Genomic DNA, 26,219 nt, shown 5'->3' on the forward strand with positions numbered 1-26,219 from the left:
ATATTTGCACCTTTGCAACTTTTATGTTATTAAAGGTTACAACTCAAGTGTAACCAATGAGTCGGGGGGTGCTGGGGAAGACATTGCGCATGTTCATGCACTTCTTGTCAATGTAGAGGGAGTTTGCCTTCACAGCAATGTCATGTTCCAGGTTTGATTTGTTGACCATCAGCACGTGCAGAGTATCACGAGCTTCTTGCAGACGTTGCTTTAAGGTCTGTATGGTGTCATCTATAGTATAAACTTCAGTCACAAGCCTGAGAAAAGAGAAAGGGACAGGTTGCTTGCATAACTTTTTTGACAGTGGACAGGTCACACTTTTAGGATGGATTTAAACAGCTGCCTTGTACTGAGTCAATATGAAACTTATTTGCCCTACTAGCTTGCATAGCTCCTGTAAATGATGATTTCTTGCTTGCCTTGCCCTTCAATAGCAGAATAAGCTGCTCTGATTTGATATTCTTTCTAATTGCTATCTATCTATCTTCTTCACTTGCAGCCTCTCATTTGTATAGCCTTTTTAGGGCTAGCACAGCTGTGTTGAGCAATTAGATGTGGTCCTGTAGAAATATATTTGGGATGGATATTACTGCAGAGTAATGATGTAGCTCATGCTAGCTTGAACCTGTGCAGCAGGATGTGCTGAGTGGCCTAGATTTGGCACTGAAGGATGTTAACTGGAACAAGAATCACTTGCCAAAATAACCATTGAATGTAGGGCTCTGAAATCAAGATTTTCTGTGAGATGATAGTAACCACATTTCTTCAAGTGGCTTATCACTGGAGATACGGCAAATTGTCTTGTATAGTTCCTGGACTCTTCAATACTGTCACCTTTGTGTTTTGTCTCATGTTATGTTAAGTGCACTTTAGAAATGAGAAAGATTTAATTTTTCGGAATCCAGTTTAACCTGTCTTAGGACAGTCCCAGTTGTTTCAGCACAGAAAAACTAGGCTTTATTAATTTGTTTTGTGTCTAATCCCTTCAACTACAAAGTTGGCAGCACACGCAGAGAACAAGTGCCAACATCAGCACTTCCTTTTAAATAAACAGCAAACTTAGATAACATTTACATGTTACAAAGAAGTGGTTCATTTGATATTTTCTTTCCCTATTACAGTTGAGCTATTGGACTGAATTCCTTCTTGCTTCAAACCACATAACAGAAATACATATAACATCATTTAAAAGCAAAAAAAAAAAAAAAAAAACCTTAAAAAATGAATTAGGAAATGTTTTTACTTTCTCAGACAGCATTTTGTCTCTGGGAAAATACATTTTAAGATGTGAGCTCACCTGAAAACTGTGGTAGAAAAAAGTGCCCAAATTTCAAATACCCTGTCAGAATTTCTGTTTGTAATTGCAGCTATGATGAATATAATATCCACTGATTTGGATCAGCTAAAGCATCTAGCATAACCTGGTCTGGATCAGGGAGCTGGGTAGAGCAAAATTCATATGCATTGGAGGAAGGAGAGCAGGTTATGCTAATTCTTTGTCAATATAACTGCATCTAGCCGGCAGTGTATTTGTATAAATATTTTGGTTAAAATATCAGAAGTCATATCAGATTGACAGAAAACGTGTGTGTATGTTAAGCCTAAAATACTCCCGAGTAGTACAACAGCTTGTGAAGCTCTTATTCCTACTAGCTTTTAAGTTATGTTAGATTGATTCTGAACCCCTACGTATACTTGGGTTTAAGTATGTCATGTTAATGTCCTCTCACTCTAATTAAAGAAAATATTCAAAGATGTTCCAGTGACTTGAAATAGAGCTTCCAGACTTTTCTAGACAGACCCTTTGGAACATCAACAGCATCCCTCACAATTTTGGGATAAAGAAGGGACAATGTGCATTTTGTGCACTGCATTTTTGACCCTAAATCAAACCAGCTTTATATCTTGGATACATGTGATCCTGCTGACCAGACCAGTATCAATCATAAACCTACAGGCATTTCTCTGGAAGAGATCTTCAGGGAGGAAGGAGAGAACTCAGAGTGAGTATAAAGCTGGGGTTATGTATTAGTATTTAAGGCCATCTTGGGGTTTGTGTGGGTTTGTTTTTTTAATAAAATGCTGATAGTAGTTTATTTGCTTACTTAATTAATGGTGTGATGGTGACTGAAGTAGGAAATTATCTGGTCTGTAGTAAATGTAACTGCTAAGTGAATGCTACTGTGTAATCACTGGTTTTTATGGTTTATAACAGCTGAACTCCTGCATCTAGAACAGACATGATTTATGCGTAATGAAAAGCCACATGAATAAAACTCCTCAAATGGATATAAAAAAATTCAGACCCAAAATTACATTTTCTGACAGAATGCATGTGGAGAGCAGAGCATGAAGTTGAAGAAATCTAATATATGGATATGCCAAAGAAAAGGTCAGGATCCAATTAAAGACGTATAAGGCTGAAAGAAAAAGATATATTGCGTTGTACATTTTATGGTTGAAGGAGTTAGAAAAATTGGAAAAATACCAATGCAATAAACCATGATTGATCGCCACTTCCTTGTTTAAATAGCAGCTTTTTGAGCTGACAAAACATTGTTTAGGAAAAATAATATAAATCCTCAGTTTAAGCATTATGTACTTCATTAATCTCCTTGTAAGTGAAGCTCTTGTATACAGAGGGATTTTTCTAGAGGCAAAAATAAAAAGGGAATAGCTTGCTACTTTTCATAAAAGTATACAGAATTCTTTTCACTGGACTGTGAAACTCCCTCCAGCTATGGGAGGAACAATATTTCTTGAGAAATACCCCTCACAGAGTATTTGGAAGACAGTATTTTAAATAAGATACACTTTTTTGGAACACTGTTGTGTTCCAACTGGATTGGAGAGAGATAAGTGGGATTAAAATTCAGTCCTTCGGGAAGGAAGGTTAGTATCTCAGACACCATCTTCAATATCCAGGAAGACACAGTACATGCTATACAGTGGATCACAACACAGGGGTCACCAAACTGATGCTAACGTGTGCTGGGAAGCTCCCACAGCTACATAATCAAAATGTACGTCAAATGAGCTAACCTGCACCAAGATGATACTGGAGTCACTACAGAGCTAAAGATTAGTTAAGGCAGTAATTGCCTCATGCTTATTCACAATTAACTTTTTAAAGAGCTTGACCATTAGATAGCTTTGGGAGGGTTTTTGCATTTAAAGACATTTGTCTGGGATAATAAGTTTCTAAAATTTGGTATTTCCTAAAGTGAAATATTGTGTTTCATACAGAATGGGATTAAAACCAATTCCTAAATCCCAACTTGGACATGAGACTGAATCCCAAAAGATACTGGTCACCAACAAGCAATTGAGCTTCTCCCAGGACAGTTAAGGCAACTACACACATTGAACATTAGAAGTTTAGACCTACTATTTCAATGTAGCTACTTGAATTTTACTTCTTCCTCCTAGAATTTGTATCATGATTTAATGAATGCAAGTCTAATCTCATCTGATTCATTCATACTGTTGTTAAATTTCCTGTTCTTGAGTGGATGGTGAAGGAAGGGAGAGAGTAGTTTGGCCTTTACTTACTGAAACTGAGGTGCATCACGGCAGAGTTCTATGTTGGGTCGTTTGGTTCGTGCTTCCAGGCGGGTTTGAGCCACTTTCAGTGGATACTCCTTTGCCTTTATGGATCTCTCCAATAACATGATTGTATCTTCAGTCTGAAAGATTTCCTGAAGTACCTGAACAAAGCAGAATGGTTTTAAGCTTCATATGTATACAAAATTAGAACTCACCTACACTTAAACACTCCTGTTGGAAATACTTCCAGTTTAGAATGCCATTTTGCTTAATTTCTCAGAGGAGATGACTATAAATTCACATGAATCAGATTAATTTGTATAGTATTGGTATGATCTTGCCATTTCTTTAAAGGGTAATCAAATCTCATAGGAGAGCCAGAAGGAGGGGGCTTTGTACTCATATATCTTACAGAAACATTTAATGGAGTTATGCCCGATATCAGGCAAACAGCTTCCACTAAGAAATGTGCAGCCTCTTTCCTATAATAAAATGAAAAAATCTGTAAGCAAATTGGAATATAATTTTATTACAAGCAGAAGAGAAGCACTGACTTATTGTGATGGGGAAACGCCAACTGTGTTTTTTTGTGACAAAGCCATTTTCATAGGGTGGTGTTTATTGCTCTACAGGGACTTAATTACATTTTGCTTTATTACCTAATTTTTCTCCTAAATAAAAAAAAAAATCTGATGCTTGATCTATGAACACTTTGCAAAGGTAAAATTCCAGTTAACTGTCGCTTTCATTTAAACCTTCATTCAGTTCTTATTTCCTTTTGCCTCATAAAAATTGAGAAGGAATTAAATACATTCCCTCTGAAATTGTTCCATACTCCATGCATTTTAGGCATGTTTGCTGCAAGAATGTATTAACACATGTCATAGTTTCATACAGAAACTAAATTCTCAAAAGTTTTGAAAACTCCACTGGGAACTGTAGAGGGAAGAGCAACTTCTTTAAAGGCTTATTTTCTGTAAATGTAGAAGATACAGGTGGCAATATCAACACAAAGGAGAGGCCCATGGAAGTGGTAAAGCACAGTGTTTGGTTGCAGTGCATGTCATCACATAACTATATCCTTATAAATCCTGTAGGTGTTGCTCATTTGCTGTAATCTGTATGTAAAAATGAGCAAACTTGCAAGGGAAAAGTTTTGCTCAGCCTTAAAGAATGGAGAAAATTCAGAAAACATTCAGGCAACATTTCCCAGACAATTGATTGTTGTTCCTTTCATTGATCAGGATTCATTACAACCACTGTGGTGAACAGGTTCATCAAGCTTTTTTTTCCTTTAGACAGCTTTAAAATGGAAGTCAACAAATTGAACTACTGCAGTTTCTCAGCCACTCTACTAAAATCAGTGTACTTTGAATTTCAATAACCACAAAAAAAGGCATAATGTGATTTAAATTAAGTTGCTATTTAGATCTTGCCTACACACTAAGCTGTACTGGGTTTGCCAATGTGCTGTGGTTTGAGAATTGCATTAGTTCCTGCTGCTGAAAGGTTATTTATAGACAAAACTCAAAGTTAATGCCAGGAACCCGCACCCCAGTCCAAATACTTAAGGGCTTGTTGATGCTGTATAGTAGAGCAATGTAAACTATATCCTGGCTAGCAGTGTCCAGAGCAGTTCAACCATTACAGCAATGCAGAGTTGCAATAGACAAATTGGGCCCTAGAGCAGCAACTGTACTGATTTGAAGGCAGGTCTCCACACTGTTCTGAGCCCTTTGGGTACAAGGTTGTCTCTCACAGAGCTAGTTTGAGAGCATCTTCACCCAAAAAGCAGCTTTTGTTGCTTACAGACTGCAAGGGAAAAACTCTGTGAAGAGTTCAGACTGTGAAGGGAACACAGTATGGAAGACAGCAAAGCTAATGGTAGTAAATTCCCATCATTCTGCAGTGGTTCCTTTTTAATTCAATACTTGCTGTGGATTAGCTGTGTTTTAGATAATCCAGTGCACTTCAGTAGTTGTCTGTTTGCAGCGGAACTACTTACAAGAATGCATTGTTAGATACAGCATTTTACATATTGTCTATAATTTTACCAGTTACACGTACTTATTTCTATAGATAAAAACCAAGGGAAAGAGACTTAATGAAATCAAATGTCTTCATTATGCATCATCCACATCTTTCTTTTTTCCCTGAAAACATTGAGGATTTGGGTCTTCTGCTGCTCAGAAGTCAAAACTTTGCTGTTTATAACCTCCTTCAGAGGGATAGAGGTGAGGTCCAGCTCCTAGTCAGGCTCCTGGTGAGCAAGAGAATGTTTGTCAGGGAGAGTTTTAAAGCCTGTCAGTCCTATCCCGTTTCTACTGTTCACCTTCATTGTGAACCAACACAGCAACCTGTGGGGACGTACCAGGGCTTTGAGGCAAAGGGTATGCAGTGCTTTTGGAGGTCACCCGCTGCTCAGCAGGGTCCTCCTTTCCTGTGTTTATGTTCCAGCTCTGTCCCTGCAGCCGTGTTTCCCATGCTACGCCTCACTGTGTGCGAGTGAGCCAAAGTCACTGTGTAGTTCTGTTATGTGCAGTGGGCTATGCAAGGATGTCAGCCTTTTACCTTAATTCTACTTAAAGTTTGGAGCAAGTTTTAAGTAGGTGTAATTCAAAGTAAAAACAATGAGACAAAGCAGCAGGTATCAGCTCAGTAAGAACTGGGCAAAGACATATCTCAATTTCAGAAAAGATTGAGTAGGTTATTTGTTTTCCACTCATGGTGGAGCAGAGGACTTCCCCTCTCAGTTCAGATTCTGGGTAACACCTTTGTGGTTCAGACTTTGAGCTGTATTGGTGACAACACTTCCTCTCTTGGGCAGCAGTTGGAAATGGTGATTCACCTTTATGGAGCAAATCAATGAAACAGCACAACTTGAGCAGCCCAGACCACTCAGAAATGAGCCATGACTGAAACCAGCTCTCCAGAGTGATGCTGATCATGTTACAGTAAGTATGCAGTGTAGTCACTGTGCGGATGCTTTCTGTCCTGTTTTGATTCATATTATCATAAATCACTACTCACTACTTCACTACTCAGTGAAGTTAGGTTACAAGCTCTCTTACATTTAGTGCTAATTGCTGAAATCAGGTTAGATAAAAGGATGAAATGAACATTTTCTGCAAGAAACTTTTTTCCTGCCCTCTCTTTATTTGAAAGCAGTGTAGGTACCCTGTGTTTATTCCGCATGTGGAAGGAAAGCAGGAAGCCATCAAAGGGCATGGGCACAGAACTGTACTGCAGCAGATTATGGAAGCATTACACAAATTTCTCAGAGCACCCAGGGAAGAAATTTAGTAGTCTTTAGTATTTTAGATAACAGTGCTGCTACTCTGCCACATAAAATCCTTATTATTTATGGCTTGCCTAGAGCAAACCGGTCCAGTACTATGTGACAATGCTTCTGTAATGGTGAAATGCCCTGTACTCTTTCATTCTGCTTGCATAAAAAAATTATGTATTGGATGAGTTTTCCTTCTGCATCTTCAAATGATTGATTCTAATACAGACCACACTGAGCAGATTGTCCATGTATAAACTGTCTCTTGGAAAGGCTGTTTGCATTAAGCTCAGCTGGCAGAGAAAACTGGAAGAGTGATTTTCTGAACCCCCACTCTTCTCAAATCTTCTTCTGATGCATTTGTATGTGGCTACAGTGCAAATACAGTCCAAGACCAAACCCATGTATTTCAATTCAGTACTAAGTTTTCAAGTGCATGAATGTTGGTAATCATCAGACCTGAAGTTTGTTTCCATTCCTTTACAGGACATACTGTGCTGTGTTGTCAAAGAGCACCTGGCTAGGCCTCCTTGCTCACACAGCAAGCACATAGGTGTTTCCCCAGTGGCACATAAGCAGAAGACTCTCTTGTCCTCTTCAGAACACTGCCGTGTATGCACTGTCCCCATAAATATAACTGACACAGGACAAGAGTAGTCTTGTATCTAGAAATGACTCAAAGTATTTAAATCTTGCACAGCCTGCAAATTTACACAATGCTAGTGTTCGAAAAGGGCAATCTCTGAAGTCTAGATAGAAAATTTTACTCTTTATTGAGAATCCAGTAGTTCATTAGTTATGAAAAGAGAGCTTTCACCCAAAAGTCATTGAAAACTCAGTTTTCTGTCCAATCCTTATACCGCTTTGTGTCAGCACAGCGTGCAGGAACTGCCACACTTCACTGGTGCTCTGGTGTCCTGCTCATAAAGGTCTGAGTAGTCTGCAGGCATATTATGCACAACCAAGGGAATTGATTCATGCTACTGAACAAACTTGTTTATTCATTTGTTAAGGAAAAATATTATTTAAACCTGCCTGTGAACTCACCATCTTTAAGTCTTGTTTGGCTGCACAGAAGTGGATGTGGTTTGGGGTTATTGTGTGTTCTCAAATTACTTTTCTTTTTTAAAGAAAAAGGTGTCATCATTTAAGACATACAAAGACAAATGGCCTCAGGGGAACCACTTCCACTGCTGCAGCAGCTTTGCACAAACAGTTTTCAGTTACTCACTCTGGCCACACATTGGATCAAATGGTTTAGATAACCTGCTCTACATGAACGGATTGGTGGGGAGGATCACCAGACAGCATTGCACCAGTCTGCGTCATTTCTGGATGACCTCCAAAGGCAGGAAACAAAAACAACAAAAGCTCAGCAGCATGTTCCTAGGAGAGTGTGGTGAGGCACTGGCTCCAGCAGCTGCCCATCCGGAAACTTTCCCTTCCAGGACATGAGTAAAGTTTTGTGCTATAGCACAAATTCTTGAAAGCCTGTAGAAAACTCTGCTGTTGCTGTTCTCTCACTTCACTCAGGCCTTGATAGTTACAGGCAGACTGAGAGAAGGAGGTGCTGAAGTTGCACAGTTTCATCATGTAAGCATCATGATCTTATGTACAATATCAGCATTACTAACATGGTTACAGTCTGACGGCTATCCTTGTTGCTTTGCTGTTTCCAGGGCTTGCTCAGCAGCAGCCAGGTAACATGGTGGGAAGAGCATTCCTGAACCTCCTCATTTTGTAAATTATTTTTTTATTTAATATTTCCTTCTCTTTTAAAAAATTTTTTCTTCCGCATTTCCATATTTCATCCAAATTATTCTGTAAAAGTTACATTTGTTTAGTTTATCACATATAATTAAATAAAAGGTGTCATTATGACTGATTTCACAATTAATTTTAGCGGATATGACCCCATTATTTCAAAGTAAAATTAGGGTAACTTTGCAATCCTTGGATTACAAGTACAACCCAGATCTCAAATCTGAAATTAAGTTGGACCTGCCTGACAGGTTTTACTCTTAAATTCTTAATAGAGATTACCATGTCCCTTACTCTTGTCGGGTTTAGGGGTTCTTTGTGTCCTTTGAAGCTTCACTGCAGGTCATTCTCTTATGACTTTGCAAGTTTTGGTTTGTTAATTAATCAGATGGTGGTGGGGAATAGTCCAGGAATCTCCTCAGAAGAAAAGCACATTTAAAAGAAAAAAAACACCACAGATTCCTCAACAGAATGTGCCATCAGCAGGTAATGAGCTCAGATAGCTTAACAGTACTGAAGCAGAGTTAGAATCATTGTGAAGAGTAACTTTAGTGCATTTGGTGTGTATACTGATACGCAATGACTGAGTTGTGTACTGAGGAGAAGTACTGACTTAGTTTGTGCTCAGAGAATGTATCTTCATTGCACAATTCATCAAGCATATCAGAAGAGGAGAGATTGGGTTCAGATTTGGGAATATTGTAAGCTTTTGCATAAAACACTTCATAGCAATGGGAATGGTGCTGGCATAAAAACAGCCAACAGATCTGAAAGCTAAAGCATTCACAAAAAACACACAAGTTCTATTTGTGCTAAACGATACCTCTAAATCCCCAGCATTTGCAACTATCTTAAACATGACATTGACATAGAAAAGAGGAAAATATCAGAATGTCAATACCACACTTTTAAAACAAAGGCTTTAAATATACATCTGGATGTTTAATCAGTGTCCTAACAGAGATTGCTCTGATCTGCACAGATTGAAACAGAAGATGCAGGAACTCTAGGCCTGCCTTACCTAAAAGGCTAAGTATAACAACTTACAATCATATAAAAATCCTCCTAACACTGAATTCCAGTATGCATTTTTTTTACTTTAATCTCTGAAAAGAATCAAATCAATTTCACATTTATACAGAATCACTTTCTATTTAACTTTTCCATGGGTCCTAAAAATGTACAAGATGTTTATTTTATAGAATCATAGATCGTAGAATGGTTTGGACTGGAAAGGACCTTAAGATCATCAAGTTCTAACCCCTCTGCCATGGGCAGGGACATCTCGCAGTAAACCATGTCTCCAAAGACTCCATCCAGCCTGGCCTTGAACACCACCAGGGGTGGAGCATTCACTACTTCCTTGGGAAACCCATTCCATCTAAAGCAGCTTTATGAAAAGTAAAACCATGGGATCATTTAACTTGGCCTGGATTTTCTAAAATCTTTTCAGAATAACAGAGGAACCCATAACTATACACAGGAAGATACTTAACTCGCTGCATACTGTCTTGCTCCACTTTTAACCACTGAGGAACAAGAATAAGCCTCAAGAGTTCTCTTATATTTCTTCCCCAGTTTAAGAGTGCACCGTCATGTAGGAGAATAAAATAAATTACTATGTCATTAATGTGTTTTAGCTAAACCTAGTCAAAATAACAATGAAACAGGCAGTTTGGGCCTTGGGCGTGCTCTGTTTTGTCCAAGTTCTCATCTAAGAGGAGGGTATACAGACCTTGAACAGAGAGATGCCTCTAGAGAGAGCTGGTGCCAGAGCAAAACAGCTATGGCTCATACAGCTGCTCGGCAATTCTGTTTCTTGTCAGGAATGAAATTCTTTCTAGTCACTAATGAAATCTCAACCCAGTCTCGGTAAGCTAAATTTTTGCCCTGGCTTCAGAGTCAATGAAATGTATTTCTCTCATGACTCTTCAGAGCCTGAAAATGCTTCCTTTCTAGAAAAGCTGCTGCAGATGTCCATCTCTGTTTTCTGCAAGACAGTTTTATCTGAGAACAAGGAACAGTTTTATGGATACTTACGAGCACTGCTGCCTTGAACTGAATCGTGTTTGCTCTGCCAAGCCCGTATGAATTGCCTGAGTGCAGAGGGGTTGCAGGGCAAGGAGCAATAAAAGTAGCAACCACCTCAGTTTCTGACACACGAATGTTGTGGCAGAAAGAAGTTATCTTCTCTATCAGTGACAGCACTGTCTCACATCCAAGCTGCCTTTACTTAGCCCTGTGTGTCTCTTTGTGAGAAGACATTAAGGTTATTTTACAAATAAAGATTCTCGGATTCATGACAACCTGAATACATCCTGATGTGCAGTGGCTGTTACTGGGTTATGACAGCTCTAGCCTTCCCCATTTCATGTTCCCCTCAGGGTAATCCAAGAAGTGGAGAGTTGCTGCATGGCATGCTGAGGAGCCAGGATTCTCCTACATGGTTTTGCTACATGACCATAGTGAGTACTCTGATGTAGTTAGTCTACGCAAGTCTTTATGATTTCATGGGCTCAAGCAACAATTCTAGGAGAGAGAAATCTAATTTTGGCTACAATTGAGTGTCTTAGATTTCATCTGTAATTTCTCTTGGTTTCTAGGTGAAAGTCTGTTCCTAGTTTAAGTAACCATTTCCTCCTTCAAACAGGTTTTTCTAGGCAAGTTTGAGCTACCTACACCAACCAGCACACACCTTGCCAACCACTTCTGAGTCAGTCTTCATTAATAATCATCTGAAAACTTAACTCTCAAGCAGGTTCCAATATTGAATTATAAGATTAACTGTATACCCAGCCACCATGAATGGGCATGAAATACTGTAAATAACTGAAATTTTAAGGCATAAGGGAAAAAAGCAATCAAAAAACTGAGTTAAAAAGAGTCATGTGAGGATACACTGCTGTCTGAGATGAAAGCCTTTATGGGGCAAGTGCCAAGGGGAAAGTACTCCTGCTGTTATACACGTAACCTTCCTGCAGCTCACAGCATTGCTGCACCCCTCCTATAGGCTTCTTGCATGGGCACCTCCCATCAGATTTCAGTATCTCTTTGTTTTCTGTTCATAGCAACAGGCTCTTTGCTTTCCAGCAGCTGTAGGAGGTATCTGTTCAGCACTTCTCAGATAGTTTGAAAACTGTTGAAGAGCCTGGTGGGCAGTTTCTGGTTTTATTGTCACAAAAGTTTTCCTGGCTTTTGCTCTACATTTTATGCAAGTTGTGAAATTAAATAGGCTTATCCCTTGAATTTGAAGAAAGCTGTGTAAATAAGATGTATTTAATTATTCTAGCCACTATATAAACATAAGAGTTGCTAAGATATGGAAGTTTTTTTCCCTTAAATTTATAAATAAATTTAAGAAAAATGTGTGAAAGATGGAGACTCTCAGGGAGTAACTTCTTTAAGAGATGGAGTAACTTATTGAAACAAAATATTGTGGGCTCTTCAGGTATTGACTAAAAGTCAATATTCAGGTATAGGTTAAGAGTAGAAATACTCTTAGAATCATAGCAAATCATTTACTGGAGTGCATTGCTATTTTTTAATGGTTTTTACTAAACATGTGCCTGGTTTTTTAGTCTCTTTCTGATCCCTGTGCTCTCAGGTGGTGGAACAGCAAGACCTGCAGGAAGGGTGGTGCTGGGCATTCTGCCTCCGGGCACAGAAACACTTCTGAGCATGGTACAGGTGTTGGAGCTGGCAGGGATAATCTGCTATTGAGGTACGGTATAAATACTGGACTATGCAAACATGTCACTTGCTGTCTGGTCTGACTGATTCCCAGAGCTGATGTACATAAACATCCTGCCCTATTGGTTATTTCCACTAGACTGGAGCCAAGGTAACTATTTACATTAATAGTAACTTCATGGAAAAGAGATGCAAACATATTAATGAGGGGCTGGCACCTTGCTTAAAGGTTTTCCTTCTTTTCCTGAAGATTTGTGTACTTTTACACCAGGTGTAAAATATCTTTACCATAATGTCTCTTGGCATAATTCGAGTGTTTTTGGAGGTATACCGAAGACAACATACCACCCTCTTCTACACTGAACTGCCTACACTGTATTTTCTGTTCAGCTGCCTAAAAATCACAGAATCACAGAATCCCAAGGGTTGGAAGGGACCTCAAAAGATCATCTAGTCCAACCTCCTTGCAAGAGCAGGGTAACCTAGAGTACATCACACAGGAACTTGTCCAGGCGGGCCTTGAATATCTCCAACGTAGGAGATTCCACAACCCCCCTGGGCAACCTGTTGCAGTGCTCTGTCACTCTTACAGTAAAGAAGTTCTTCCTGATGTTAACGTGGAACCTCCTATGCTCCAGTTTACACCTATTGTCCCTTGTCCTACCACTGGATATCAGTGAAAAAAGCCTAGCTCCATCATCCTGACACCCACCCTTTACAAATTTGTAAACACTGATGAGGTCACCCCTCAGTCTCCTCTTCTCCAAGCTAGAGACCCAGCTCACTCAGCCTCTCCTCATAAGGGAGGTGCTCCACTCCTTTAATCATCTTTGTGGCTCTGCACTGGACTCTTTCAAGCAATTCCCTGTCCTTCTTGAACTGGGGGGCCCAGAACTGGATGCAATATTCCAGATGCGGCCTCACCAAGGCAGAGTAGAGGGGGAGGAGAACCTCTCTTGCCCTACTAACCACACCCTTCCTAATGCATCCTAGGATGCCATTTGCCTTCTTGGCCACAAGGGCACATTGCTGGCTCATGGTCATCCTCCAAAAAATCTGGTCCTACAGCAGCTCTGAGCCTGACCAGAGTTGTAACACTGTGATTAGACTCTTGCAGAATATTTGCGTCCCCAATCAACCACATGCTCTGTGAGCCCAGTGATGATGAAGCATAGTGGAGCTGTAATGCTGTCTTTGGTTTGTCATCCTTGCCACACACCTAGCTAGGGCTTCTGGGCTTCTGTCTCCAGCACCTCATATTTCCAGAGTTCTGCTATCCAAATTCTGGATGAATCTCGCACTGTTATAGAATCATAGGTTAGGGTTGGAAAGGACCTTAAGATCATCTAGTTCCAACCCCTCTACCATGGGCAGGGACACCTCACACTATGACCAAGATTAATTCCAGAATCAAGTATAATAAATTAATCACAGACTTGTGCAGTTGTGACAGAAATGGAAATGAGGTATTTTTGATCTTAAGGTCAGACAGAAGTCTTGGTTATGCACTAAGTCTGCACTGCCTGCAGGTCACTAGCCTATCCTGTAAAAATTCTTCTTTGTAAGCCAGTGCCTGTATAGATCAGAGCTTTCACGGAGAACAGTGATCTTCATTTTGAGTTCCTGATGCTAATGAAACCATCTACCTGTGTTAAGCTGATTCTTTTTCCTTCTCTATAGATACTTGCAGATTTAGCAAGTTCTTTGTCCCTTTACCATTTAAGTACAGCAATGCCAGAATGTTCCAGTAGATCATTACCAGAACAATGCCCATGTTCCCTCTGGATTTTTAGTGGATTCCCCTAAACAAGTTTGAAGTAATGACAGTCTTGTACAGCAAGTCAGGACTAAACCTGTGGCCATAAAGCCATTAGACATATAGGCATACGAAATAATATAAAATATATACATATATACACACATATAAAAAAAATTGAAAAAAAAAAGAAAAAGATCAGGCCACAAGAAACATTTTAAGTATATATATGATGAATTCTAACCACAGGACACAGCACAGACACCACCACAGTATCAGTGACAGACACTAGTAGAGCATACTTTTTCAGGGTACTGACTGCAGAAACAAATGGTTGCAGGAGATTCCCCATAGGATTTTAGGGTTTTGGTCGGTCTTCAGGGTTTCGTTTTTTTTTTTTTTTGGTCTGGAAGATATTTTGCTGTTTCACAAATCAGAAAAGTATTTTTCATTGCAAAAAGGGCTCCAGACCTCATTGAAAGGATAGCTTTTCATGGTTCCAAGATAGTAAATCTTTTCTATGCTCATTTTCCTCTCATCTTATAGAGCTAGCCTGCTTAGCTAGGAAAATAATTTGGTAGAAAGAAGGGTATGTCTGAGAGTACCATTCATTGCTTGAGAAGTCAATGAAAAAAAAGTTAAATGAGAACTCCCTCCTTACTTCTGCTCTCATTAGCCTTCTCTTTCTTCTTGTCCTTTTGAGGTATGGTCATAAGCAAGTGAATTAACAGCACTTTGATCATATAATTTCACCCACATCTTAATTAGCAAAGATTTTGCTCAGTAAATGTATCGCATTTTCCTTTCCTTTGACAACATTGGATTACCCCTCAGCAGCATATGCAGTTTTCTCATCCTCTAGAATTTTGTTATTCTGACATAACTACATTACTATGGAGTTTGTGATGAACAAAGTATCTCTGCTTTGTATGTGCTAACTAGTGTCTCAGTAGTAACAGCAGCATTAGTTCTTAAAGTGCAGCCTTATTTGATACTTTTTTTATCCATGTATACAGTACAAACTAATTAGTCTTTATACAAATTACTAACTAAAGTTTCTCCAGATATCTTATTACCTCTATCTAATGGTGTGACAGTACAGGAATATAAATATTGGGTTTCCCATTCTGTACCAATTGTCAAAAGTTAGGTCAGTGTCAGCTGGACTCCATGGCAAAATCCCTGCTCATATGCACTTTGTGATTCCGTATGTGTACCCTGTGCTGCCCTGTGCTACAAGTTCTTTTATAAAAAGAGGCACTTAAAAGCATTAGAAAAGGTCAATGAAAAATGTGAAGCAGATGTTCATAGATTTAAATCCAGGAGAAACTCGGATGGATGGCCAATTCAGGGATAAAATTCTGTAGCTGGCTAGATCATATACAGTGTAAAACACACAAAAACCTGCATTCAACATCTTTCATGCTTTACAAGCCGGAGGGAAGGGGGAGAGAGAAAATGTGAATTTATGTGCTGTGGCTTAATGCATATTTAGCTGGTTACTTTACACTTTCCTAAGAGTCCCTAAAAATAACCTGAAAACATCTTAAACTACTTATGGCAAATAGAATGGCAGGAAAACTCTATTGTTTCCACATGCACATTGAAAAAAATGAGTGAACGTGAGGCTACTCTATAAGAGAAAGAATCTTAATGGAAGAACTTACTGAACTCTGACTGAAGTCATATGAAACTAGCACAGTGAGTCAGAATCATAGAATCATAGAACAGTTAGGGTTGGAAAGGACCTTAAGATCATCTAGTTCCAACCCTGCTAGCTTAAGAATTTATCTGTCAGTACAAAGGCTGTACCTCCTGTTAACTTCAAAAAATGTATTTCAAAATTCAACTACCTCTTCCTAACTTCAAAATATATATTTCAAAATTCAACTAATACACTTCCAACACATCATTTATTTCAGTGAAAATTTACTAAAAAGGCAAAATGGACAGAGACAGGTTTGCCTCTGTGCCATTTCTGCTTTGTAGAATGTGAAGACAAAGGCAGAACAAATACTGAAAAAGTTCACTGTCTGACCTGCTCTGAAATATCAGGGTTTTTCAGGCCAAAATTCAGGCTAAAGATGTGGAAATGTACCAAAAGGGAAGGAAAACTTGGAACTTCAGTGTCAAAGGTAGACTAATGACATTCTGCATGTAAATATTTTTAAATTTTAGCTAGTTTAGGACTTTTCCCTTGCTGCTGCAAATGAAAGCGTAAAATCATAAAGTCTTCTTCCTCTAAATCTGAAAAACATGCTGCTGTTTGTGGAGCTTTTCATTTGCACACTTCCCAAAGTTAGTTCATTGTTGAGGCAAAAAGAAAAAAAAGCAAGCAATTAATGCACAATTTCCGTGTCAGGAAATGGCCGGGGAGTATCATCAATAAATGTAAAATAGGACCAAATACCATCCAAGGTTCCCTACTTAAAACATGTAAATCGAGAATGAACATAACCAGTGTGTGATTATGGACAGTTGTTGCATGGTTCTTCATTGTGAATCTTACCCTGGCCAGTTGTGTTTGGAGTTTGTTCTTTGCATCAGCCACTTGAGCAATCCGCTTATTAAAGGCCAGATTGGTACTGTTGAACTGATTCCACATCTCTTCAGAGGTGCTCTCCAGTGTAACCTCCGCATCCTCCCGCAGCTTGATAGAGTTGGCCCTGGCATGCTGAGAGTACCTGATATTGTCTTCACTGAATTTAGCCCATGTTGCAGGAACTGAAACACTAGTAAGGAATTGAAAACAATTTTTCTATTTTACAAATAGAAGCTTAGATGAACTGTTTTCTTTCAGTGATAACTACATCACCATTACACTACATCACTACATTAACACCAAGCGTTAATCCATTGCAACCCCTGCAATCAGATGCATCAGGTGATTCTGTGGGTTTCATACTCACTTTTTTTTTCTATTTTTCCTCTATAAACCAAAGATTTAGCAACACTGAGCAAATATTTTTGGAGAGCTGTTGCTTCAATAGTGTTTCTGTGGCTTGCTTAAAGATTGTAACTGCTAACTGAAGGCCTTAGTGGCCCTGGCATCGACTCCAAAATAAGTAGTTTTATTTTCTGTTGCATAAAGAATAGGCTTTTCTTGTGTACCTTTTGTTTATTGAGACTTAAAAATAGTTTTTCAGTCTTTAATAGGCTAGGTGGCAGTCTGAGTTCATACCTGCTGTATCTCAGCCTGAAATTTGCCTCCTTTCTCTGTGTCAAGTTTCAAAGTGCTTGTGGCTTTGATGATTAGTAATTCAGCATGATCTCCTGTACATTACACACCATCAGATTAGACTCAAATACCATCTACTTTTGTGAACTCAAATACTTATCTTGGGGAGGCAGAGTTGTGTGTCACCAGCCATGAGAGAACATGAGAGCCCAGCCTAGCTTAGAGAAAATGAGCAAGAAGCATTCCACAGCTCTTCAGCCAGCTCTGGTCTGCTATCAGAGCAGCCCTACCTCATGTATGACTTGCATAATAAAGCATGTGGCTCCAACCTCGTAGAAACCTTCATCAGGATGAACAATAGCAGGAAAATGGATAAAGCACTGACTTACAAGTAAGGAGAACAAGTTTCTCCCAGCCCCAGCACTCTCCTGCTCTGTCATTTGGATAACTATCTCCACCCTCGTATTTCTCCATGCATTCAAATGAACACCTCTACTTTAACTTTCAGGGGTCTTACAGTTAAATTTAGTAATATTTATGAGACAAACAGAAATGGCTCTACTATAGCAAAGCCTATAAATCTAAATTGAAAGACTGAAAACAGGGCTCATGCACTGCAAAATAGCACCTATGAACACTCTTGCTGCAATGTCCTGCACGTGAACAAACTTTGGGATACTTGGCTTCATGTCCAAGCCTCAAAAATGTCCATTATTTTCATGATCAGTTGAACATAACTCCCAGACTCAGATCTTTCCAAACCAGGAGTCTGCATGGCTCTGAACTTGTAGTCTGAGCCCCTGGCTTGAAAACTGCTGATGCAGCAGAAGCTACTGTGTTTGGTGTCAAATTCACCACTTTTCTGATGCATTGCTCAGCCTACTATATCACTGCTCTCTTCACCCAGATATATTTAGGGTATTTTATAAAAAGGTACCAAATAGAAAAGCTGAAGCAAACTTCAGTCTGTGTTGAGACTTCTGTCTGCTCACAGACCTGTCTTCTAAGAATTATGCTAGTATGTTAACCTCTGCAGGGATAGGTCACTAGTTTGTGAGTTTCACATTTACTCAGATTTTAATTGAACACTGTGAGTAAATATTAAGGGAAGCAAAAAGAAGTTAATTTTGTCAGTACTTGTTTTCTCACTGGTCTTTTTTTATTCTTTTGTTTTTCAGAGGGTGTTCTTTGCTCTCCAAACTGAAATACTTTTTCCTAAAATATCTGGAATTCTAGAGCTACACATTTTAGTCAGTTGCCTACCTGATATTGTAGTAAAGTACATAAATCAGTGTAGTAAACTTGAGCTGACAGTGCTTACAGCTGCTGATCCAGACAATCTCAGTGTACTTTCTGCAGGGTATTTGGTTTTGTGCGATTTTTTTCCCCCTCCCTGGCCTGATGAATTATATTCATTTTCTCAGCAAAGAATTAAATTTCCAAGTAGGTTTCAATGTTGCCTTTCTGAATTATTTAGTACTTAATCTGTTCTCCAACATTGCTTTTTCAGACTGTAATTTATCCAGCCGGCTCTGCTGAGGCAGAAAACACCTGCTCTGCTCTGGAGTGCTGCAGGTAGGGCTCAGGCTGCCAAGTGGTTTCAGGAAAATGTTAATGAAAAATGGCATTTCTTTGGATAATGGTTGGTGAGAAAGGAGGAGGCTGTGAAACTTATCCACATGAATCTGCTTTTTACTAGAGCTGACAAGAATAATTTTATTCATGGCTAATCCTAAAAGTAGGTGGTGTTACTAGAGTCAGCAGAACGCCTGCCAAGTTTCCTTCGGATATGCCCTAATTTCAGGAGTGCATGAAGTGTGCTTTTAATGAAAAGCAGAACATAAGTAAACAAATAATACTGGGGTAGGTTTTTTTCTCCATCCAACAAGACAGAATCATTATAATTTGAGATTGTGAATCACACCTTTCAGATACTGCCATGTTAGAGAGTGAGAAGGGAACTAACAAGTCATTAGCACAAAAACACTGCCCTCTATTGCAAGCTGCTTGATTTCTGCTGTTGCTTTTGGATTGGATGCAGGTTTTGATGAAGCCACTCCTACTAAACACTTCTAAAACTGTATATAACTGGGACACTTTAATTCACTAATTTTAATTCACTCTGTGCTGCGAAAGCTGTATCAAATCTTTTGATCATCCTGTTTAATACATATCTCAGTGTAGCTTGATGGACTCATTTCCAAATAACCCAAGCTACTTTTGTAGAAAGCGTATATGGTCCTTTGTGTGTGCTTGCATGCTGTTTACTGCATTGCACACAACTGCACACCTTAGCTGAATTTTTATTTGATATTGTTTTGAAACCTGAAGGCCACCAAACAGCTTAAATCAAAACCGGAGGGAGCCCCCTGCACAAAGGAGTTTGAGGGCAAGGAGTCTGCAATGGTTGCGAACAGTGGTCCTTGCTGAAAACTACAGTTCACTCACATCAGTGCTTGTAGGTGCTGCAGGCTGCCATCTTCTGCCTGGCCTCCACAATAGCAGCCATTAGCAGGCAGGGAATAATTGAAGATGATGGAGTATTTCACACCCAGATAAAATAGGGCCATACAGAGAGAGAAGCCACTTCTTTCTAAATCACTTCTCAGAGATAAAGCTTATACTTGTGCTGCAATCAGGCTCCTATTTAAAGCATGGAACGTGGAAAGAGAATAGTAGAATACCAGAATACCAAGGGACATTAAAGCTCATCCAGTTCCAATCCCGTGCCGTGGGAAGGGACACCTTCCAGTAAAGCAGGTTGCTCCAACACCCATCCAACCTGGCCTTGAACACTGCCAGGGATGGGGCAGACACACCTTCTCTGGGCAACCTGTGCCAGCATCTCAGCACCCTCACAGGGAAAACTTCTTCATAATGTCTAATCTAAATCTGCTCTTTTTCAGTTTAAAGCCATTCCTCTTGTGCTGTCATTACAGGCCCTTGTGAAATGTCCCTCTCCAGCACTGATGACGAGGAAGGGTACAACAGCCACTGATACTCACGTCTTATCTGCTTTTTCCACTCCATAGTAAAAGCTGATGCTGTCTGATGTTTTCCTCAGGTTAAAACATTTCTCATCAATAAAATGGGCTGAGTTCTTGTCAGAAAGATCCTGCTCCAGGGCATGCTGTGCATCTCTGTTGATGCTGTGAAAGGGGAAAAGCTTAACTTAATCTGAACCACCTTTAATGCTGTTGTTCTGAACAGTTAACTGCTTTCATTAGCTTCCTACAATGCTTCAATTTATAGCTTGTTGCCGTTTACAGTGCCTGAAAAACGCCTGGTGCTGTATTGTAGCTAGAGGGAGCTGCTGTACCACTCACCTCTTCCAGCCCCTATCGAGTATTCCTCAAAGAATTGTATTTAACACATCAGATTTAATAACGTTTGTCATTTTGCTGACAGACAACCACAAGGATGAAAAACAACATGCAGTTGCTGTGTGCCAGGAAGGAAAGCCTCAGAGAGCAAAAGGGAGGAAGTTTTCAGTGATAACCTTCATACCAGCACAGCTGTAAGGCAGAAAGAAAAGGGCAGTCCAAAGTTACGGTTTTCCATCTCTCCTGGTCTGGAGAGACATTCACTTAGCATAATTCAAATTGTGTGACACTGGAAGATCTGTTTAAATATTTCTGCTCCTCTTGATCACAAGGAAGGAAATACATTGCTCCATCTCTGCCTTCTTACCCACAAGAATTTTTTGAGCAACTTAATCCTCCTTAACTCTTCCAAAAAGGGGGAAGGCCTGGCAGACCCAGGGTAGAATGAGAGTACTGTGGATAAAGACAGGCTCAAAGTCCTGCTTTCCAGGCCATCAGGAAGACAGCAGACACAGTGACATTCTTCTAAACATTGCTGTTTCCATGCTGCACTTGTCAATTGGCATTGCTATCAGTCTGCTGATGTGGTGACAGAACTGAATCAAGAGGAATCAGAAATGCCAGCCTGGAGAGATAGACACAGTTCATGCCACCAAATGCATAATTAGCTTTCATCTGATCATACAGCAAATATGTTACTATAGTGGGATGAACTGCAGAAATGCATCTATCGTGACCCATGAAAGTCCCCAATGCCATTAATAAGAGCAATTGTTTATAAAATCTACTTGTGCCTTCCTCTCCTCTAATGTACTAACCAAGAACTGTACAATTTGATCTTCCTTGTCTGTGCATACTTGAACTGTTTCTTTTGAGAATCATGTCACATAAGCATGACTTAAGATTTGTGTCAGTTGTGTGTAGTTAACAGAACACTTTATCGTAATAGTTGTACCTAATTAAATGAAAAGACTTAAATATAATTTGCATTTGCTAGAATATTTGTGTACTCTCAAAGAAATAAAATACATTCCAAAGCCTCCATAATAATATCCTATATGATTATATATAAAAATAATGTAACTCCATTCCATGACTCCTCTCATATCTTAGGATGTGCTTAGATTCTTGTTTCTGTTGTCAATAATAAATTTGCTTTGAATTTAGCTTTATAATAAAAACAAAATTACATTTGAATTTCACTCCAGTGTGCAACATAGCAACAGTGGCACAATGAAGTTATAATTTTGTAGTCCCTAATTTTAATGAAGGATTTCAGATTAAATGTGGCTTGAAAAATTGAGTCCTAGTCATCTTTAAATAGTATTACTCTTCTGCATTTCAACATATAAATTTTGTCACTGGTAAGGTTTAAAAGTGGAGGGCAATGAGCATCTAACAGGTCAACTTTCTGCTTTGCCTTTGCTGTTTCCAGTCTCTCATTAGGTACTAGCCCACAATGATTTCAGCTTTCCTATCTTTAAAACAGGAATTCAATGTAAAGCCTTACCCCAGCTGTTGACTGATTTTCTCTGCAAATTTTTTCAGTATTTCTTGGGATTCCTTGAATACATCAGTTTCCTACAGTGGAAAATACAGTATCAGTGCTTTCATCAAACTTCATTTGTCTTGGGGAATGTACCCTTTCTATTCTGCATTCTAGATGTTGCAACCGTCTCGCATACCTCACACATAGTGTAAGTCAAGAAAGGATGTGTTTTGGTCCTTCTCTTCCTTAGTGGTACAAAATTGTATCTTTTGACTTGGTTTTGTATGGCTTTTTATAGTCTATCAAACATGTTAGTAGATTTTATTGCATGGAGTCATTCTAACAAAGCCAAATTTTCCTTGGTTTGAGTATAATGAAGATACTTGAAACATGAACCTTGATCCATTAAACTACCCCCTCTAACTGCTTCTGCATTTTCCTAGAACAACACGAACCTTTTGCTAATAGTGGAGTAGGTTGAAAATCTATTTCAGGCTCCCTGAGGAAGTATATTGTAATATTCTTCGAAACTATTAGTTAAAGAAACTCAAAGCCCGGTTCCACTCAGCTTAAAAAGAATATAAAGTATTCAATATGAAAACTGCAAACATGGTAATTATGGTCCCTCAAATGACATTATGGTGTTCCAGCCTCTTTCCTTTTAAAAAACTCTGCTTTAGCCCAACATATCCTTTCACTAAGTGTGTACAGTTTTGTGAGTTTTGAAATGGGGAATAAAGTGGGTTTTTTTATTTGGAAATCATTAAGACAGCAGAGATTTAAGACTGCAGGCTCTGTCTCTATACTTGCACAGTATGTGTAGGAGTGACAGTAACTTTAGGAACTGGCTTTCCTGTTATTACAAAATGAGCCTCTGTTGGCCTTTCTTGTCACTGTCTAGCTCATTCCACTGGTCACAGGAGCATCTGGGGAGATCTGGCAAACAGCCTTTATTTTTCATTTTGAAACAAAAGGGTTTTCATCTGTTCATGAGAAACATTTAGCAGTATTTTATCCTACCTTGAATTCCCAGGCTAAATTAAGTGCTGAACTACTTAAGCTAATGTATATTAACCCTTGATTCTTCGTTAAAACTAAAAGTTCAAGTTGCAGGTTGTAGACTCAGCAGATGCATCTCGGTTATCCCAGTGGTCTGCACATTCTTCTGTATCCAGAAAAGTGCTTGAAGAAATGCCACTGTCCCATAATGTTCTTTTCTATTATTTTTGCTCTCACACACATCCAGTATAGCTTCTTTGAAATATGCTAGCAAAATGCTATGTGATTTATTTTTTCTTATTTAAAAGTAATCACTACTATCCATCTCATTATCTTTGCATATCTCAAGGCAGTAAAACAGCATTTTATATTGTAAGACCAAAGAACTTCTGTGATTTTACAGACCATGGCCCAGAAAACAATCTTGAGTAATATTTCTACCTTGTTTTTTATAGGATCAGGAAAGACAGAACTGGACAAGACCTCATAGAATGCTGGGCTGTTCCTTTTGCTCCCGGAAGGATGAACAGAATATTGACCATCCCCAGTAGGTACAGTTTTACCCAATTTCTTCCTCTTCCCCCTCCCCAGTTTTCCAAATGAATTAAAGGAAAAATTATCAGAATGCTTTTACCCTGATAAATATTTGGTTGGTTTTTAGTTGCTTCCACAGTTGGAAAAATAAATTAGTAAGTTTGATCTTACCTTTATGAGGTTCTTTTCCACATCATCATGAACTAAGTCGATACCCTTTCTCTTCTCACGGTGGTACAAGCATTCTAGGGCTATCTGCAAGCAAAGAACATTTGCAGTAGGTTCAATATTGCATTATGGAGTGAAACCTTGAACCTTGCTAGCAGGGGCCACTGAGCTCACAAGTCAAGTAAAGACCATGTCTTAAGGGTGGAACAGAATAGGAGGTGGCTCAAATGACCCATGTTAGTGGCTCTTTCCTACTTAAGCTGTCAATACATGCTTTTAAGGATTAGCTGCCATCATAGCTGCCATTTGATAAGCTGCTGATTAATGTGCAGCAAGGCCTACACCTCAACATTACTGAGCTCTGTTGTGAGTGCTGTCAAAACCACCACTTCCGGTTGATGTCAAAAATCCTTTCATCTCATCTCCCCTCATCCCACCTTTGCCAATGCCAAGCTTCAGAAGTTGCATACCTGTACAAGAGAATGACTGCATAACCAGGCAATAGAGAATTCAGTTAACCTGCCGCAGGTCCCATGCACTTGTTTAGAACCATACTAATAAATGAAACAGCATTAGCTGGCACAAAGCATTTTAGCAGAAAATGTTCCCTGCATAGAAAGCATCCTCAGCCCAACACTGAGTCAGTACAGATACAGACAACTGAACAAGTCATTGTTGAATACCAAGTTTTGGTTTTCTATTTGTACTTGCCTAGAAACACAATAGACATGTCTCCATCAGCAGTATTTCAGATGTTTATGAAAGAACTTTAACTCTAGTTATTGGTAGCATCATTCACTAACTCTTACATTACTGTGGTTTTTTTTCTGTTGCAATTAATTTGCCTTTAAGATTCTGGAGAACTGTAAAATGTAACACAAATTATATGCTCTCTAGGGTGAAAATACTATTTTTACCAAGTAAGAACAGAAAATTCAGAGCTACTTAAGAATACTGGGATATTGCAGCTTACAGGGCCATTTTCTACTCTGTGTACTGAGCTGACTGGCCAGTGTCTGAAGGAGACTCACCCTCTAGGAGCCTCAAGCAGAAAGGAAGGCAAAGAGAGCATAGAACTGCCCTGGTAAGGTTCCTGTGTTGACTTTTATATATAAAGCCCATGGTGGCCAAGTTCTTTCTTGCTGAGCATGTTTCACCAAATCTGTCTTGATGCTAACAGTGAAAGTCACACTAATACTCAACAGAGATAAAGCAGTTTTCATTCTGCAGTCAGGCAGTAACTAGGAATGTCAAACCTACCTTCAGTGGTCCTTGCAATTCATCCACAGCACATTCCAGACGCTTCTTCATTGTTTCCAAGGCTTGGTTCTCTTTCAGCAGACACTCTAGCTCATACGTGAGCTCAGATTGCCAGTAATCAATGTTGGAGATTCTCTCCCCCAGATTTCTTTGGCTGTCTTCTTGCATCTGGTAAGTCAGTTGATCCTTGTCTTTCATCAGTCTCACTGAATCCACATTCATTCTACTAGCACAGCACCTGGAGACTTCGGAGCCTTTTAACTGGACCATGTTAGCATGGTGCCAGTCACGAGTGCTGTAGCGGGCATGCAGGCTGGAGCACAATTCAGGCAGGACGGTGGGTGGCCGTCTGCTGGGGTTAAATTGCCCTCTGTCATCACTGGGAGGTGCAGAAACCACCTTGCGGAACAGACCAGGCCGCCAGGTGCTCAGATGGCGGTAGCCTGGAAGGTAGTAGGCCTGGTAGGCGTCCTTGGTGGTGGTGGTGGTGGGAGCTATATCTGGGAGCAGGCAGCTCTTCTTGGGGCCACAGTAACTGGCTAGCTGTGTAGTCCCCAGGAACTCCATGCTGTCCTGGGCTCAGGCAGCCACTGCAGACTGTCCAGCACCCCGGGTTGCTCTGGGCACCCCTGGGGCTTCCAGAACTGCATGGGCTTTGTGACACAACACAGGCACCACTGGGCCCCCAGGGCTGTTCCATGGGTTCTGGCACTCCAGCAGGGCTCCAGTTGTCCCTCCTGTCCCAGGGCACCTTGCTTTGCCCCGAGAGCAGCAGTGCTCTCCCCCCAGTGCAGCTCTGTGTGTGGTGCGACCCAGAGTCAGGCATGATGTGAGCGAGACTGATTACAGTGCAGAGAGATTTGCTGGAGGCTCACTGCAAGTGGGTCAGTGGGTTTGCCTTCAGTGAGCTCACCCTGAGCAAAATGAAATCAAAAGTTTGCTGCAGAGTGGCTCCTGTCTGTCAGTTTGAGGCTGCAGGGGAGGCAGGAGTGGAGGCAAAACACAGCCTCTGCAAGTCATCTCTAAGGATTGTCCAGTGATCTCAACAAATTATTTGGTCCAGATCATCCAAAAAACAAAAGTGTACTTCTCTTGGGCTCTGTTTATCCCCTCTGCTAGATTCACCTTTTATAAAAAGTATAACAGATGGACAAGACCTTCCTCTGATGATGACATTTTTCCAGTTTAGAATGTTGAGGAACTTCTCAGATAACTTTTCTAATTTTTCC

The 26,219-nt window shown here is 39.8% G+C and overlaps 1 protein-coding gene and 1 long non-coding RNA gene across 2 annotated transcripts; one reads left to right on the forward strand and one right to left on the reverse strand.

The window, feature by feature from the left end:
* Positions 1 to 25,557, reverse strand: TEKT5 (tektin 5). The gene is made up of 7 exons (XM_005150699.3): positions 24,987 to 25,557; positions 23,734 to 23,813; positions 22,051 to 22,121; positions 20,223 to 20,366; positions 16,549 to 16,771; positions 3,553 to 3,707; positions 1 to 257 (listed from the first exon to the last, which is right to left on the reverse strand). The coding sequence occupies exons 1-7, from the start codon at positions 25,555 to 25,557 to the stop codon at positions 44 to 46; spliced, it is 1,458 nt and encodes a 485-aa protein (XP_005150756.2). The 3' UTR covers positions 1 to 43.
* LOC115946758 (uncharacterized) lies at positions 6,379 to 23,571 on the forward strand. Its single transcript, XR_004080794.2, has 5 exons — positions 6,379 to 6,500; positions 10,978 to 11,058; positions 12,198 to 12,314; positions 18,728 to 18,792; positions 23,484 to 23,571. It is a non-coding gene; the product is annotated as an uncharacterized lncRNA (long non-coding RNA).
* Positions 25,558 to 26,219: the final 662 nt, after the last annotated feature.

This window comes from Melopsittacus undulatus, chromosome 8 (genome assembly GCF_012275295.1).
Source record: "Melopsittacus undulatus isolate bMelUnd1 chromosome 8, bMelUnd1.mat.Z, whole genome shotgun sequence".
In the NCBI taxonomy this organism is placed as follows: domain Eukaryota; kingdom Metazoa; phylum Chordata; class Aves; order Psittaciformes; family Psittaculidae; genus Melopsittacus; species Melopsittacus undulatus.

What these genes read in the sequence shown, in the direction of transcription:
- TEKT5 (XM_005150699.3), bottom strand. Translation starts at nt 25,557, where the DNA reads ATGGAGTTCCTGGGGACTACACAGCTAGCCAGTTACTGTGGCCCCAAG. An exon ending in AAAATCAGTCAACAGCTGGG is followed by an intron (nt 20,367 to 22,050) that starts GTAAGGCTTTAC and finishes CCCCTTTCACAG; the next exon opens with CATCAACAGAGATGCACAGC. An exon ending in GTGGAAAAAGCAGATAAGAC is followed by an intron (nt 16,772 to 20,222) that starts GTGAGTATCAGT and finishes ATTCCTTACTAG; the next exon opens with TGTTTCAGTTCCTGCAACAT.